The 19,116-nt window shown below is 35.1% G+C and overlaps 1 protein-coding gene across 2 annotated transcripts in view; it reads right to left on the bottom strand.

Moving 5' to 3' along the window:
• LOC120515912 (secernin-1-like) overlaps positions 1-17,878 on the bottom strand; it is a 71,115-nt gene extending 53,237 nt beyond the window's left edge. Inside the window, exon 1 of one of the 2 annotated variants that reach the window (XM_039737281.1) lies at positions 17,806-17,878. In XM_039737281.1, coding sequence (XP_039593215.1) covers positions 17,806-17,807 — 2 coding nt within the window. In that variant the 5' untranslated portion in view covers positions 17,808-17,878. Of the gene's footprint in view, positions 1-17,253; positions 17,423-17,805 lie in introns of those variants that run through there. The other variant, XM_039737280.1, reaches the window with a different exon arrangement.
• Positions 17,879-19,116: the final 1,238 nt, after the last annotated feature.

Genomic DNA, 19,116 nt, shown 5'->3' with positions numbered 1-19,116 from the left:
TCTCTGTAAGAAATGTCCCAACACTGCCCTTTATGTGGGAGAAACTGAACAAACACACAAAAAATACATTTACACAGGTTCCACATTAATCATGGCAACAGGGATGCTCCTGTAAGAGCTAATTTTAGCAGCGATGGACAATGTGAGAAGGACTTTAAAGTCATAGTGCTTATAGGCTACTTCAAGACACAACAAAAGAAAAAGGAATGGGAAGTTAAACTGATGCTAAAACTTAACATATTACAACATGGTTTAAATAGAGACAAGAGTTTTATAACCAGATATGAGGATTGCTTACATCTCTCTGACTGACCCAGACAGTTTGACTACAGATTCACATTGTATGGGAAAACTCAACAGAAACTTCAAAAGATGGACAGTTATCTTATCTATACATTGTTCTCCTGTCCTGCTAAATGAATCTGAGGCTGGAAAGGTCTGTTCATTTTTTTACATTGAAGATGACCCATTTAAAGGTTTTCCAATGCTGTCTCTGTCCTAGTGTCTACATTAACAGACAGAACTCCAGTTTCTGTATTACAACCTGCCTGAAGAAGGGGCCTCAGTTGCCTTAAAAGCTTGCATTTTGTAATCTGTAATTTCAGTAAGCCAAAAAAGGTGTCATTGTGCTTGATTTCTCACTGCAGATTATGCAATGGGATACAAACCTACACAACCAAAATAACTCAATGAATAACATTACCATGAAAACCTAAACTATAGCATAGTGGATGTTATAATGTACAAGTTTCATTTCAAAATTAGATGCATTTCTTTTAATTCAGTAAGCTTATCAGAGACATAAAGAAAAACACTACATAGCCTCCAAAATAAAATGCATGTTGAAATTATGTACTGCATTAATAAGGTACTTGTGGTATGTTGATTTGACACCTGTGTTCAACTATATCAAAAAATAGCTACACAACTGTTAGAAAACAATTTCATTCAGCCAAATACAATTTCCATAACTGAAAATGAAAAAGCTTAGTTTTTAGATCAGTCTAAATCAATTGCTGATAAAAGTTAACCACGGACTAATTTAATCCCTAAGAACTTTATATTATACTAGGCATTAAGCCCGTTGCAATAACGAGCCCTCGAACAGTAGTGCATAAACATTAGTAGGAACAGTCTATATTAAATGGCAAGGCACCTTATATGTGGCTGTAATATGCGTCCCTGTATTGTGTGCCTTTAATTTTCTCTCGCAGTAATACTGGTTTGTATTTCCGTAAAATGCCTGTAAATTTCTCTGACAGTAATACAGTGGAACCTCGGTTCACGACCATAATTCGTTCCAAAACCCTGGTCGAAACCCAATTTGGTCGTGAACCGAAGTAATTTCCCCCATAGGATTGTATGTAAATACAATTAATCTGTTCCAGACCGTACAAACTGTATGTAAATATATAATTTAAGTTTTTAAGCACCAATATAGTTAATTACACCATAGAATGCACAGCGTAATAGTAAACTAAATGTAAAAACATTGAAAAACACTGAAAAAACCTTGAACAACAGAGAAAAGTAACACTGCAAGAGTTTGTGCTATAGCACCATGAACTGCTTGCTAAAAACACTTTTTATTAATGAGTTTTAAGCACAGGGAAAAAAATGAACATTTGAAAAATCCGTAATTTAATAAACAACCAAGAAAAGTAACATTGCAACAATGCATGCGCGTGCCTGTGTGTGTGTGTCTCTCTCGTGCGTACCTCTGTGTGTGTGTGTCTCTCTCGCGTGTGCCTGTGTGTGTGTCTCTCTCTCACGTGCCTGTGTGTGTGTGTCTCCCTCTCGCACGCGCCTGTGTGTGTGTGTCTCTCAAGATCTGTGAATCTTTCTTCACCAACAGATGCCCCAGAGCCGCTTGACCCCACGACCTTGCTCAACACCCAGTCCATTCAAGCATTGAACAGAGTAGGAGCAAGAACACACCCCTAACAAACCCCAGAATCAACTGGGAAAAACAGAGGTTCTGCCTCCACTCTGCACAGCACTCACAGTACCAGTGTATAGGCCTGTCATGATATCCAGCAACCTTGAGGGGATCCTGTGAAGTCTCAGGATGTCCCACAGGGCAGCTCGATCAACTGAGTCGAATACTTTACAAAAATCGACAAAGGCTGCAAAGAATCTCTGCTGATACTCACATTTGCATTCCAAAAGAAGTAGACTTCTTAGGCATAAAACTAGACTGCTCCAAGTCACTGGTAGGTGAGCAAGTGATAATATAAAATTGGTTATCCGTGACAAAATAAATTAGATCACTAAGTAGCAAGTACAAACCACTAGCAAAAGAGGTACGTTCTAATGTTTAATTGTTACTGTTTAACAAGCTCATATTTAACTATCAGATAAATGTTTAGCTATTAAAAGCTTTTAAACAATTTATGGAGAGAAAAAGTCTATAGTCACAGGGTAAACATCAAGCCTTGTATGGTGATGGCCATAATGAAAAAATGGATATTCAAACAATCCATGTCTGAACTGTAAATTGATAGTCAATTACTGATTATCAAGCAGCTACAAAGGCTGCAGATGTTCAAAACAATCCATATTTGAACTGTGATCAAGTTAAATCTTTATTCGATATTTTGCTTTTATCAAATTACAGTAGCGCAGACTGCCAGGCAATATATCAAACTCTGAATCGTTATTGATCTGAAGTTTGTATGTCTTTTAGAATCCTACAAACAGACTGCTAGAAATACTTCTGGAATGTGAAAAAAGCAAAAGTAAAACTTATAATTAATTAATTTATTGATTGATTAACATAATTTTATCAATTCTTCTACCACATTTTCCTGCAGTAGCCATGTGAACAAATAGCCCAGTAAGGTTTAGTGTGAAAAAGCAACATTGAGCAAGCGTGTGAGTTCACTGCCCACAAGTTGAAGGATGAGGATAAGAGTGAGACATTTCCAGGCATACTACCTTGGCAATGAAAACAGCTCTTGGGACATTAATATAAGTTCTATTCACAGCACTTGACCTGGAATTGGACGGGTAGGGTGGGGAATCTCACGAGGTCGTGGCTGGGTTCTGTACAGCTAGAGTTTGTTCATTTGCAACTTTGATTTACAGAGAGACATTGGCTCACATCTGAATAGCATAACTTGATCTCAAAATGACTGGTGAAATGTTATTAGATTTCTGTGCTAGTCATGGATTGTTCGTCAATAATTAATACCATGTTCAAACAATAGATTACTCATAAGGGTACCTTGACCAACACATCAAAGATCAACTTTATAACTGTGTATCTGATCTGAAGCTATATATTCTGTACAATCAGGGAAAGCGAATGAAATTTCAAAAAAAGTAATGAAGATTTGAAGGGAAAGACTAGTGGTGCCTCTGGGTGGGATAAGATCAGTTTTCACTTCCAGAAGAGTTTCTGTTGTACTTTTGTGATTGTGTTATGTTACACATTCAGCTGAAAAATGCACTAGTGTCACAGTTAAGGTAAATTATCCCTCTATTCTGTTTAATTAACCAAGGTCGAGTTGTGATAAATCAGTTAATTTTTTAAAAATTTAAATAATTTTAGTACATTTTATTAAAAAATAAAAAGGTGAAACAAATATGTTCTCCAAATTACAAAACAGTTTGATTTTCTGCTCCAAATAAGTCTTGGATGAACAGGTTGGTTGCTGGAATATTTTCAGTGTTTTTTCTGAACTACAAAAAAAAATAGAATTTGCTTGCATTTATTCTACTTAAAATTATGTTTCATTTCCATTTTTATTTCCAAATGTATTTCCCATCTATCCTGCTTTATTCTACAATATGGTGAATGACCAGTGTTTTATCTAATGGTGATGTAGCATATCAGACAGGATATTGGCAGTGGCTGTTGTGAATGTTAGAGAGTGCTCTTGAGCCAATCCCAATCCCAATCCCAGAATATACCGGGAAGAAAAAACAAAACAAAGTAACACAAAAAAGGGGTGTTTATTAGAAATTAAGCACAAAATGGAGAAATGCAAAGAAGGAGCAACAAAGGTAAAAAAAAATAAACAAAAGGAAAACAAAACATTGACTTCACTCTTATACTTTCTATACATCCAGGACAAAGCCTTTGTCTATACTGTGCCGAGTGGGACTGTGTATGAGACCATGGAAGGAGACAAATGAGCATTGACAAAAGTAAAAATGGATGTTTTAAAGCTGTGATAGTAATAAAAAGACAATTAGAAATATGGTATTTTTCATTGTCACTAATGAGTAAAGAAACCAATTCTTCTATCATTAAACAGGAGTAGAACAAGAATCTCAGATTAAAGAGTGAACCGGAATGAGAATGCAGTGAGTTAGAGAGAAATTCTCTCTGAAATATGTTTTGTGAATGGAATATTTCAAAAACAGAACATTGCCAATTTTACTAAAGACTACACATCCTAAGTATTCAAAATTACAAAAACCCTGATTATGAAAAACACAAAAACAGATCTGTAAAATACTGTAGTTTTGAATACATGTATAGAGTAACACTATGCCGAAGGTAGAAGCCATTTTTGCAGAAAGGCAAAAAGTAGAAGAGGTTGCAGTATGCAAAAAAACATAAAGCAACCAATGGCAGAAAGCCATGTAGAGCCATGTTTTGAATCATAAAAATGTTAGCATGTTTGATGATCAGATACCAAGAAGTACATTGATGTTTGTCTGTAGCCTTCTGTGAAGCAGAATGGGAGCTTTATCATTGCCTTGGAGATGCATTTCAGTCAGCTTTGAAGAAAATCTAGACATGCTGCCTGCAGAGAAATATAAACTGATTTTGATTCATCACACTATACCTTCCGGAAAAGGACTTACCGGAAAAAAAGTCATCTTTCAATATGATAATAATCCCCAAACAAACTGCAAACATAATCAGTACCTACTGTACATGAAGTGGAAATCTGCTGGAAGTGGAAACTAATACTATTACATTGCACCCTTCTGGCCCTGACCTCAGCATAACTGAAGGTGTGCGGGATCGAGTATAAAAATGCAGTAATGTTAAATCATGCAAGAAGCTTAAAAGAATTTACCATAGGACTGTTTCCAAGTTGGGCCACACAAAATACAGACTTTTTTAAAGACACATTGAATTATTGTTACTTTTTCTTGCCTAAATGTTTATTTGTGTTTTTTATTTATGTTATATAGTGTTCAAATGAAAATAATGAACAGTTTTCTAAATGTTTTGCAAAGTACTGTATATTGGTTGATACCATTATCCAAGTCAGCTTACAAGTTTAGGATACACTAAAACTGCTTACTTACGTACTTCTTAAAGTTAGAAGACAAGCAAGTTAACCTAAGTGGGGACTGAAACAAACAAACTTAGGATTTAAGGTTCATTGTCTGACTGTCTTACTCTAAATTATTCTAAGTTAAAGAGGCATTTGTTGTCTAGCACATATCCCTCTAATTTGTAAAATCAAAAGCACCACACTTCCTCTACAGCATGTCTTTTATGTACCGTATGTGCATTTAAACAACCAAAGGATGGAGAACATAAATGTTAAATATGCATATACTCTAAAATATTATGGTTCCTTGCATATTTGAAATTAGAAACAAACTAAATATGCATCTGATATTCAACATCACTGCAATGCATCAGAAAAAAGGTGGAAGAGGAGTGGCAAGAAATAGTGCAGAAAACAGGTGGGAATAGAGCACACAACATTCAATCATTATTAAATCGGACTCCTACAAGTGTTTATAGCCCTGCTTTCATTTAGATTATTAAGGGCATAGAAGGCATTCACATTTTGTAAAAGAATTTCACTCAACTACTGGCTGCAAACTCATTTAATCAAGCACATTACTAGAAAACTCAAAATTCAGAAAAATATGAATTGAATTCAGAATTTATTCTGAATGAAGTAAATAGCATTTTAGGTCCTGTGCTCAGATCATGGCACCACTTCATTTACCTGCTTATGTAGGGATAGACTAAACTGAAAATCTAAACTGATGTTTAACTAATATTATCTTAGCTTCTTTACTCAGCTTGAGTGTAAAAAAAACCTCTAGTGTTAAGATGGACAAATGGAAGTTACTTTTGAAATTTTTTATATATTCTTTTGTAGGCCTGAATACACTTCAACTCTAGCTCTATGTCTCCACCTCCCTCCATTGCTTGAACAATAAAGGTCAGTAGGCATGACAACAAAAGAAATACACCATTTATTCTGCCTTTAAAGACATTGATTGTATGCATTTCAAATAAATATATCAGTCTCTACTAACAGACAATGACAATGAAATCTTGCCTGTAGTTGATTTACATGTATGTCCTAAACAGGAATAAAATATGAGCAGTAAAAGGTAAGACAAAATTTCCAATAACATTTTTAAAAAAACTTAGTAAGTTGTGGTTTCTACTTAAATTTAGGAAGGAACGCTCTTCCATTTTGATGGGTTTATGGTTTAAACATGAGAGAAAAATAATACAAATAAGCAACGGGGTAAGGAATAAACAACATAATTAAGTGTTAATTAGCATTTCAGTTCAGGATCTTCTAATTACTCCTATCAGCATAGACAGTATATCTTTCCATTATCACACTTTAACTAATGAGACTACCAAGAACAAGGAACCTAATAACTGATGTATAAATCTGTTGATTACAGATTTGATTCTTATTTTTACAAGGAAATGTAAGAGGTAGAATGATTTGCTAGTATCAGCTGGCTTTGCCAGACCTGCACAGAGCCAAAAGGTACCCATTTACACTACCATGAGCCACAGTAAAGCACAAAGTGGATTCTTAACTTTTGTTTAGGCTCAATCTGGATAATTAATGAAGTTTTAGAACCACCCCCTTTGTAGTTAAATAGAGCATTTGTACTCGGGGACTAAGAGATAGCACAGTCACACACTAAAATGCAAAAGAGTAAAATCTGTTATAAGAATTATGTTACAAAGCACAAAATTAAGAGTCTCCAATTGCTACTTTGTCTTTGCCTTCAACCACCAACTGTGGATGTAACAGATTGTCAGAGAGCCAAAACACAAAATTTGAAAATCCAAAAAATGAAAAACACTCTCCATGATAGCCTGTAGTAAGAACAACAGCCTGAGAGCCCCGACTACACCAGTAAGAAAATCTAAATAGGGTGGTGGGAATGTTCATCAGGATAATGTTTTTTAGATGTCATGCTTTTCTGAGAATGAGGGCAGGTAATCACATAGCATAAACAGTAATTCATGCAAACACTCCCCTGCACAGCAGCAGTGCTTGCTCATCCTTGGGTCTGTTTATGGCCTTGGCCAGCAGCCATGGCACCTGAATTTTAAAACAGGTTATCCAACTGAACCTAAGCATGTTTGGGCCCTATCAGTACTTGGATGGAAGACCATCTAGGTGAAGCATGAATTGCTGCTAAAAGAGGTATTGGTGAGGCCAAGAGGAGATGCTTATCTTGTGGTCTGTGTGTAAATGCCCCAGAGCAGTGACGGGGACATTGTGCTGTAATGAAATTGGTGCCATCCTTTGGATGAGATATGAAACCAAGGTCCTGACTCTCTATGGTCATGAAAGATCTCTAGACTTCTTCAAAAACATTATGTTTTTTCCCTGATGTCTTGGCTGTATTGCCCACCTCAGTCTGGTCATTCTAGCTCCCTAATCATTCTCTGTGCCTTTTTGGCTAACTATATCTCTCACCCCTTCACCTCCAAACAATTAGGTACGGTGAGTGTACTGGCGCAAGAATGGCTGCCATCATGTTTTCCAGGTGGATGCTGCTCATTGATGGTTGAAGTGGTTCCCCACGTCTGTATAAAGCGCTTTGAGTAGGTTAATAAAGCAATATATAAATGTAATTAACTATTATTATTTTGTGGCATAATATGAGCAGAACATCAGTTATTTAGCTCATTCCTATTCATCCATCTGCTTCCAATCCTGACACCTCAATCCACTTGCATGCCTGTACCCTGAGCCCCTTAGGCTTGATAAAATTCAATTAAACCAACTAAATAGTTATCTTTTTTACAATGAGATACATTAATTCATTCAGCTGTTACTTCTTTAAGACATCTTACATTAGTCTATCCAAACATTGTTCAGACATAAGCTGTTGACAGGGAGACAATGTAACATTAAACAGGAGTTAAAAACTAGACACGCTCACTTAGGCTCTACAGCCTGCAACTCTCTGCATTCTTTTGTAAAAGAAAAACATCAAGTGAATTAAAATTATTCAAATAGAAATAGTAAAACAATTTGGGAGGATATGCAAAAAATCACAGACCCAGGATAATTAAATGAATTTGTGATGGCTGGTAGCTACCCTCTGAGCAACCATGGTAAAAAACAGTGGTTCAAATGACTGGAATAGCTTTCTGCTGTGTACCAGTGTGACTTTAGGAAAGTCTTGGAGGAGTAATTTGCACATGATTCTTTATAATCCTGGAATACATACAGTACTTCTGTTAAGGTAATTTAAGAGGGTGACATCTGCATTATTTTTGCTTTGCCACTAACAAGACAAAAGGCAGAGAGAAATGTGTTTGGAATGGACCAATAGATGGATACAAAGGAGGCCAAACATCAGGCTATAGTTTATTAACCAGGATAATTAAAAATCTGTAATTAAACCCGAATTGTTAAAAATAGGTCACTCAAAACCCATAAATACAATTATATCTTACACCAAAACCCAATATACAAACTACAGCATCTTTTTAATTTTTGCAGTTGTAACTACTAGATGTTTGAACTGTTGTAAAATAGTAAGAAATGTTTTTGGTAGTGTAGCTAGTAGGGCTGGGCGATATGGAAAAATCATATATCACGATATGGATTATTTTATATCACAATAACGATATATATCACGATATACCACCCACAATAAAGTACATTTCCAGTTATTCTCTGAAAAGTTTGACAAAAATATCATTGCATACTTTTTTTTGCAACTTTATTTTGAAGTGACATTTAACTGAACTGTCACAAAACCACAAGATAGAGTTTCTTTGCGAAAAAGTTCATTTTATTCTTGATTATCACTTATATAAAGGGTAGAGTATGCATTGCATAGCGACAAGACATTATCATTCATTTGTCATAGCCTATTTAATGCAATATTTTATTTAGTAATTGATAAAATTAGGTTAGAAACAATAGAAACGATAGAAGAGAAATAGGACGATAGACACTTTTCTATCGTCCCCACGATATATATCGTCATATCGCCCAGCACCAGTAGCTAGAATTAACTATGCTAATTTAACAGATGGCAGTATATAAAACTCTACTGGATGGCAATCTGTACCTGAGGCTTTCCTGTGTTACAATAATTTAATAGCATATTGAATTTCTGAAGGCCAAAGACTTCTATCCAGCCCCTCTACACACAATGCAATGAGCTGTGGCATTTGTAGTCTATCGACAAAATCTTCAGTAAGTGCCTCAGTTTTGTTGCATTCTGACATATATAAACTCTTATAGTATTTCTAAATTATGTTAATTATTTATTTGTGTTAACTGTTTTTACTTGCAAATTAATTTTCAAATTCTTGGATTTTGTTCTGAACTCACTGTACATCCTTTTCATATTTTCATTAAGGCAATAGCATAAAAAGAATAATAATAATAATAACTCACTATTAAATAAATTCATTTGTATGTAAACCTACAATTATGCTTAGACTGTGTTAAATGGACTGAATTACTATTTCTGTACGTGTGCTTGGGATTTTTTAATTACATTTTAAACACATCAAACTTTTAACATGTAAATTAAAATGGATAATGCATGTGGAGATCCGTCACTGAATTTTACAAATCATAGTTGGTTTATTTATGCAGAAAACTGAACACACCTCCAAAAGGTTGCAAAACAGAAATGACAGTAAATACTGATAAATAAAACATAAACTAACAAAATCACTACAAGGCCAGTATCCTTGATTCTTAAGCATCTAAAAATCTTCTAAATTTAAAAATCTAGTTTAAGCCGCACTGTTTTCTTTACATTTTATTTGCACAAGAATTCTATTAGATTTTCTGATTACTGATGGATAATAATGCTATTAGTATTGTACTATTTAATGGATAAAAAGTGGTTAACATTCAGCACAAAAACCAAGAATACATCATCTCATGCTAAGATTTTTTAAGAAAGAAATAATAACTTGGCTGTGCCATGCTGTCTACCTTAAAATTAATCCAAAAAGAAAATCTATACAATCAGCATGCAGGCATTAGGTCATCTCTCTCAATTCCTTGACCTTTACACCCACTCCTGCTTCTTTTTTATTGATTGTAGCGCTCTCTTTTATTGTTTTTAGCTTATCTATGATTTTCTTGTTATAAATGTTAAAATAAAGACTGATATTGTAACCTGTCCGGCAATTATTTCATTGGAGGTTGTTCTTTCCAGTAAGCTCCATAATAGTATACCTTAATAGTCAATAAAACCCAATGTCGTTTAATAGATTCTAATCCCCAGCTTCAAGAAAAAATGTTGAATATAAATGAAAAAACATTATACTCAGAAAATCACAATTGAAAAAAAGCTATACATGAACCTATGACCAGTTTATTGCTCAGGAAAAAACTACTAGGTTATAACGCAGCAAATGCACTAATAACTTTCAATAGATATCCGACAGTGACAGGTAATTAAAATCACCAAGAATGATATCAGCATTAATTTACTAAAGTAAGAAAGTTACTGCTAAATTAATAGAATTATAAATCACACTCTGGAAAAATATTTAATTGTAAAATTCTTCAAACATTCCATTCATAGTATTCTACATTAGGAAAAAAGTTTTTAATCCAACTGAGCCAAAAGTGCTTAAAACCAGTTTGATTCAGAGATTATTAAACATACGAAATAGACCAAAAAAAACAACAACATAAAATTACCAACAGTATGGCTATACTTAGTATGTTTTAATTTAGGTTATTGTACCTTGGGGAAATTCTGCTTTGGGATTATTTCAATATAAGAGTTTAATTTAAAGAGTGGTTTCCCTACAAAATGTGAGTGTGTGTCTTTTCAAAATCAGGCCTAGGTTTCTCTGTAAAACTGGCTGTTCTGAATTAAGAAGATCTCACAACAATACAGTGAATAACCTTTAATATCTATTGTGAATATTAGTATGTCACCGTTGCTGGACACACCCAAATCTACACATATCCATAACTCATATTTTAATATAGTATTATTAAATTTGGCTATTCCTCATGGGATATTTGAACGTGTAAGTAGATGTAAACTGATTGTGCAACTCCTAATAAAGACCACAACATTGGTAAACATCAAAACAGAATATGTGCGTTCCCAAAAAATTAAATAAATAAATAGTCGTTTTAATACTGCTTTTTTGGCCAAGAATAAAATAATCAAAATCCACAATAACCATAATCCAGAAAGGTGTATTCTTTGCTGCTGAAAGATTTATTTGATCAGTGAACTGTGTCCATTCAAAAACAAAAGGTAACTTCAACAAAATGCTATTAGAATTTCCCACCTCATTTTCTATACAGCTTTTGCTGATGAAAACAGGGTTAATAGGATAAGTAGGGTATCATTTTTCCTCTCCAGCTACTTCCAGAGGAATTCCCAGTATCTCCTAATTCTTTACGGAATAATTCTTCCAGCATATCCTGGGTCCGTGTTCAAAGGTAGGTACACAGTAGGTATCCTTACTAGATGTCAATTTAATATCAAGTCTGTATTCTTGACTAGACATAATAGCAGCTCTTCTTCAAACTAGACTGGATTGCCAAGGTCATCTCCACATTCTAATTTTGTAAGCAATCCTTGTTGAGTAAGTAACAAAGGCATCAGACTTTAAACCATACATTTCCTCCTTTGCCCCTGCTTTCCACCACTGATATAAATGTGTGCCTCACTTAACATAAGGGGGCCCGATGCACCACTCACACAACTTCCAATATAGTTCTTAGAATACAGGGATCAAAGATTCATACTGTCAATGCGGAGATATTGTTCCCACCTTTCACATATTGAAGAACCACGTTTGCCATTAAGTTTAGCCCAACAACATTTAGTCCCTTTGGCATTTCCACAAAAATCTCACTTATTCCTATAAATATGCTACTGCAGTAAATCTGAGCAGGACATAAAGGTAAACATTACTGTGTCATTGACACAATAAAAAATAATACAGTAAATAAGAGTATGTCTAATTAAAAGCAGGCCTTGTTTAGGACAAAACATTGTGCCCATTACAATGCTCTATTGAGTGATTTCAGCAGCTAGGAACTTGTAATGGGCATCTTCCCCAACACAACTTTGAAGCAGAAAAATCGTGAGTAGTCTCCCCTAGAGTTTCTCATATACTCAGATATGGGTATAGATATTTGAGGAGTAAACCGCAAGTCACTGATTATATTTTTTATATTATGTACATTAAAGAACCATCAACAACAAATCAAATCAAATCAATAATATATTGGACGATTACAATACTTTCCCTATGCTTCATATAGGAGAAAGTAAAAAACAACGAACAGATACACAGCAAATGCTCTTTAGGTGAGCTATCATTTTTCTGGGAGAGCTAGAAAAAGCTTTTTAAAGCTAAATACCCTTTTACTAAAGTGAGCTGTATGGCAAGTGGCCATTTTCAACAGGCAAAATCTGTTATTGGCCAGCCTACTCTGCTGATTCAGACAGTATGCTGCATTAGCTAGGGCTCTGAACTTTCTGCCTGAAGAAGGGGCCTGAGTTGCCTCGAAAGCTTGCATATTGTAATAATAATAATAATAATAATAATAATACATTTTATTTATAGGCGCCTTTCAAACACTCAAGGACACCGTACACTTTACACAACACCCAACACACAATACAGTACAGTGTTTACATAGAGAAGGCAAGTTTAAAAAGATGAGTTTTAACTGAAGACTTAAACAGAGAGAATGAATTAATGTTTCTAATCTCAGGAGGCAGTGCATTCCAAAGTCGGGGGGCAGAACGACTGAAAGCTCTGTTCCCCATTGTGGAAAGACGAGCGGAAGGAACAGTCAGTTTAATTGAGGAGGATGATCTAAGAGTACGGGAAGGGGTGACGATGTGGAGAAGGTTAGACAGGTATGGGGGGGCTAAATCATGAATAGCTTTAAAGGTTAGCAGAAGGATTTTAAACTCGATGCGGAACTTGACAGGGAGCCAGTGAAGTTGATGCAGAATAGGAGTGATGTGGTGAGTAGAAGGAGATCTCGTGATAATACGGGCGGCTGAGTTCTGGACTAATTGAAGTTTGTGAAGAGTTTTTTGAGGGAGACCAAAAAGAAGAGAGTTACAATAGTTAGCCAATAAAAGGTGTCATTTTGCTTGGCTTTTCTCTACATTCATAATGGCTAACACGGTGCAACAACCTAGTACTACTACAAGGTTGTTAGATGAATTCTGTCTTGATCTTATAAGTTGCTTTCGATAAAGGTGTCAGCTAAATGTACAGTGGTAATCACAGCTTCAGTGGGTTTATCATAACTTGGATGTATGAGACACCTGATCAAGATAAATGAGCAGTTTGATCAATTTTGTTGATTGACTATCATCACACTTTAGTACTAGAAGTTTAATCTAATGCTGTACAAAAAACCATCATGGGAAATTTTACATTTCCTTGAAGAGTCTGAAGGCTACTTTTCTTCCAAAAAAAGATCAGAGTCTACTGCACTATTTTTTTAAGGGAAAACTCACAACAACCCCAATGTTGCTATCTCTCTTTGATTTTCTCACTTCTGCTGCTGATAAGGAGGGTAGTGTTTCCTCTTGGGCTTTTCATTGCATTAAAATGGGTAAAGCAATGATGCTATCATGATGTACTTTATTTTAATCAATTTCAAAGGTAGGTAGGGTCTGAAATAATTGGAACACTTACTATGTTACATTTCCACTGCTGAACATTTTAAAAGAGATTCAAGAATAGATTTGTTCTTTTAATATTGGTTTATTCATGGATATTTGGACGCTTGCCAAATTTTAGATGGATCTTTTATCTGATATATCTAATATAGATAAGGGTAGCTTGGGTGCATAGTAGTTCTTATACTATACAAAGATCATGATCAAAAGAGATATTTATTAACATTTTAGAGAAAAAAAACAGCAGATCAGCAATCAGGTGCAAATTTGTCCACATACATCAATAAGAGTAACATGAAATATATCTAAACCAATTGGCAGGTTCATAGTTCTTTGGCTTGCTTTTTAAATGATTGGATATATTAAACTAACGCTGAGACAGTGGATTGCCTATTTTAGCACAATATACTCTTATTCTACCCATTTACATGTGTGTTTGAACATATATTTTGCCTAAACTTTTATGACTATCATAATAATCCGTTTAACTGAGCAATTCCTGTTCTTTTTCTTCTTTTTGTCTCAGTGCAGTGTTTTGGTGTATCGGATCGCATCTCGCAGTGGTGCATGGTGGAACATCAAAGAATGGCCAGGGAAGCAAGCTGGCATAAGTCCACCAGAGTTGGATATTTTCCATGGGTGCAATTGAATCTTAGAAAATTGAGCAGTATGATGATATTTCATTGGCTGGAGTTGTCAAACTGATTTTCATTGATTTCACAATCAATTCTCGATTCTGCCTACATGTACTTTAAAACTATGGTATTACATTTCCTAAGGCATGGGAATTAACATCAGATAACTACTTTTACAATTAAAACTGATTGTGCTGCTTGATTTTAGGAATAAACATTTAACATTTTGAGAGTAATTCCTATAAGATGCATTATGAAATTTGTAAATTGAACCATGAAATATTTTATATACTTGCATAAACCTGCTCACCTTTTCAGTGAAAAGGATTATCTGTTACTTTACAAGTATTCACTTAAAAATGTAAGATTCTTTAAAGGAAATGAAGAATGAAATCACAGCTGTTGACAACAAAATGTATTAAAGGACATTATTTTTTTATGATGAACATTTGCAAATAAGCTAAATTGATTTGCTTTCTGCAGGTATACTACTTTTTTATTCAATATAAAAACTCATCCATGTATTTTGAAAAATTCTAATTACGTTTATGGATGCAAGAGACCAGAGTACACCCCATCAGCAGTAGGCTCAAGGCATTGAACAAGGGTTCAGTTTATTACACCTAAGAAGATGTGATTAAGTATACCCGGAATTTTGAATTCTTATAGAATTCTTCCTGCTGTTAATCTATAACTAAGTGAAATCTCATTACAGTATTACTGCATGTGCCCTCCCCTTACTGTATTATTAAATACAATTCCACAATGTTTAATCAATTACTTAAACATAAAATAATTAAGTTTTTTTTTTTTTTATAATATTTAGTTTATTTCTGTCATATAACAAAATAGCCTAACATGCCATTCGCAAATCTACTTAACCCAATTCAGAGCAAATGGGGCTACAGCTTATCCTGTCAGAATTGTGCACAAGGCAGGAACAAAACCAAAAAGAAGTGTCAGCCCATCATAGGACTCACTCTCACATACAACAGAGACAAATTAGAGTCACAAATCAACCTAAAACATACATATCTTTAAGGATTTGGGAAGAATGCCAGAGTGCCCAAAGAAAAAAAATGTGCAGACAAATATGAAAAAAACTGCATATTAATATTGAAATTTATCTGAATTTAGTGATACTTTTTCTGATTTATGTCTTCTTAATTGTATTACTCTAGATTTAAAGGCCTAAATGTAATATTGTTTAACAAGTTATGAATGATACCTTACATGAATTTAAACATACAAATATATATATAGCATTTTTGAAACAAGAGCAATATGCTGCCTTTTTAAAAGGTAAATGCCAAACCAAAAAGCATTTCCTTTCTGTACTTGTAAGGGTTGTTGGTGCCATATTGTCAGTATTTCCTTTTGTAACACATCTTAACATTTTTTTCTTAAAAAATGCATTACTTGAACATCATTCTTATAGGCACTGGTTCTGCCATATACTGTCACTCTGTCCCAGTGTGGTTTCTGCCTTGCTGCTGGGGATACTCTCCATCCACATGCCCTCAGGGGTCCTGAAGTTCGGCAGGTTTTAGAATATTAAAATGTGTAAAATAAAACTACTTCTGTTTCCTAGCTCCAGAGTCTTGGCTTCAAACCCAAATGTGGATATTTCTGTTTTCTTTTTTTCTATATGCAACTTCTAAGTACTGTATACTGCCTGTGAAGATTAAATTAACTGGTGCCTTTTACCGGCCTAATGAGGATGTATGAACTGTACAAAAGATTAGTTCCTGCTTTGTGCCCGATGCTACCAGGAGCAGGCCAAGCAAGACCAGGTATTAAAATATGCAGGTATGAATAAAAGTAAGAATCTGAAAATACAGTATGGCTTTGTTATGCCCTTGTATATCCTGAATATCAATATTACTTGAACGTTTGATAAAACTTGAACTCTTTAGTCTATTAATATGATTATTTGCTAATAATTTGTCTTCTTATGATAATAGTATTAATATTTTCAAACTTGACAATCCATATAATGCTTTATAAAATTCCATCCTAAAACATGCCATATGATAATAAAATGGGATTTAACTGACTGGACAGGAAGTAACGATAAAAGGAGATAAACACACAGTATATATATAGATAAAATGTGTTTGTGTGTGTGCAGTACTAGATGAATATAATATGTGTGTATATAGCCGTCACTACAGAAACCACTACAAAACTGTTGCTTGTTCGGATTTCAAAGAAACATCATCATCTTAAATTAAATCTTAAGAAACATTCTGAGCATCTAAAGTTAAAGTTGGAAGAATGTGTAAAATGATATATGAAAAAATGTCATTAAAGCTTTATGCGGACATAACCACTACAGTCATTTAACTCGAGTGACGGCGTGGCTCTAATGTCACAATCCAGACAGAAGAAATATTACGACTGCAAAGCTGCAAAACCCCAAATAATGCAAAGTCAGACATTGTCTTCGCTTAGCAAGGCTGTGCCGATTATGGAAAATCAAAACAAACAGCGTTGCTTCCCCGATTTCTGTGTCTTTTATTCTTCTCGACCCAGCCCTTTGCAACCTCCGCGGCAGGCGACACCGAGAGAAGCCTCGGCATCCCCCACCCACATCCATCCGGCGGCTTTAAAAGCTCGCTCGCGGTTTCACCTTTCGTCCGTTCGTTTGATGCCCAATTTACGGCCGTTCCAATGGCCATGTTTTTGTTCATTAGTTCATGTATTACCCCATTCCCTGCCCCCAACTTCACCAAAACAGAAAAAAACGAGGACGCCTCACCTGACAGCTGCAGCCTCGCTCCTTGCCTGTCTCGCCGTAGCTCTAGGTAGCAGCTGGCACTGGACCACGTGACGACAGCCGAGCGCCGGGCTGCGCATCCCTGCGCTCTTGCTGTCTAGAGTGGGATTTGCTACCCGCTTATTTCTTCCTTGTCATTAGTTCAAATTTTTACCCAAAATAAATTATTTTTATTACTCCCCATAATATATATAAAGTTTTAACTATTTATAAAGTGGAACACACCTTGACTATAGTAACGGGATGCATTAATAAATGCCACCCCCACTTAACATTTATCGTTAACATGAAGTCGAATAATTAGAACATATCTTATCATTGATAAACAAAAAAATACCATAAAATAAATTCTCAGTACTGTAAACTTATAAGCGGACTACAAGCAGATAGAATTGGCTACCTAAGTTTTAGAGTGAAACGGCAGTAATAGTCACACAAGATTATCATCACTTTCTTTGACCCAATAAAAGTGTAAAATAATGAACAAATTTGTCTTATATGGCTTATTCAATGAATAAGATAAAACAGATTTACATAGTATCTTCGAATGACGACGGTTACTGAGGAGATGAAAGCCGGACAGCCAAAGCAGAACAGCAGACCGCGCGTTCTCTGAAAGCGCAAACTCTGACTACGTGACTCGTATGCGCAGGCGCGTCGGTGTCCGTTATGTCGTGAAAGCGCACAGGACCCGGGCGCACTCTTTGAAAACAAGAACAGCGCAGAAAGACGTTTCTATAAGATTTTCAGAAGCAAGCATAACTTTCAAAAGCGCAAGCGTAATTCACCCGTGTGGAATGTAAATTTGTCGTAAATTATTAACAGTTGTTTTTGACAGCGATCTTACTCCATATGTTTCTCTGAAGAAAGTCTATTCGTTTTTGAGAATGAAAATGGAAACTGCATATATTCAGGTGAATTATGAAATGCGGTCTTGTTAATAGGTAGATTAAAATTGCAAGACTTAATTAAAAGACTTAATACATATCAAATCGGCAGTGGACGCTTGGTAGCAACACGTCATAACAGCAAATCTGGTTTGATGAAGTTTAGCATTCCAAAAGTCTTTTAGTCTCTTTACCTATTATTCTTTAAAAAATGCATTTGCAGTTAGAAAACAAACATTCCTACATCAATGTAGAATCAAGGGGGGTATCTGTATAGTCAGTAATGACAGGAAGGTTTTCCCTGCAGGTTGGAGGGCCTACATGCAGGGCTGGGTATCATGCATGAAATAAATACATCTTCTCCTTTATAGAATTGCCAGTTAAAATCAGCATGAGTTTCTTCACACATAGCCTGTCCCATTCATAAAACAACTATAACAAGTTTAACTACTAAACACAGTTGTTGCAGATTGCTGTTCCCAGTTGCATGTCTCTTGATGAGCTATAAACTCTGAACTGTGAAGTAAACTGAACTATGATCTGGTGTGAGGAGATGGCTTATATACTCTGGCCTCTGAGCACCCTGAAGCTTTCACCCTCTGCTGAGTGGTGGGGAGGAGTGCAGCATGGTGAAACCTCAGGGAAAAGGCAGTCAGAACCATTAAATACAGAAGCATCAATGACCTGAATCTTATGTATGTTTGGATACATTGAAAACAACGGTGCAAAGTGGGTGGTATAGTGAAGAGACCCCAACAGACAAGTAAAACAAGTTTTTAATATTTTTTATGGTAGTGTTAAAGGAACATTTTAAAAAATAAAATTTTAATTAAATATTGATCAAGTAAAAAAAGCAATAACCCTCAATACAATACCTACATTATGAAAAATATTGGTCTGCCATATTTGATCCACCATTTTGAATTTCCAAAAAACAATTTCAGATTTGTAATCTGTA

This window comes from Polypterus senegalus, chromosome 15 (assembly GCF_016835505.1).
Source record: "Polypterus senegalus isolate Bchr_013 chromosome 15, ASM1683550v1, whole genome shotgun sequence".
Classification (NCBI taxonomy): Eukaryota; Metazoa; Chordata; class Cladistia; order Polypteriformes; family Polypteridae; genus Polypterus; species Polypterus senegalus.
Note: the sequence above shows the minus strand (reverse complement) of the source record. Positions and strands in the feature narration are given on the sequence as shown.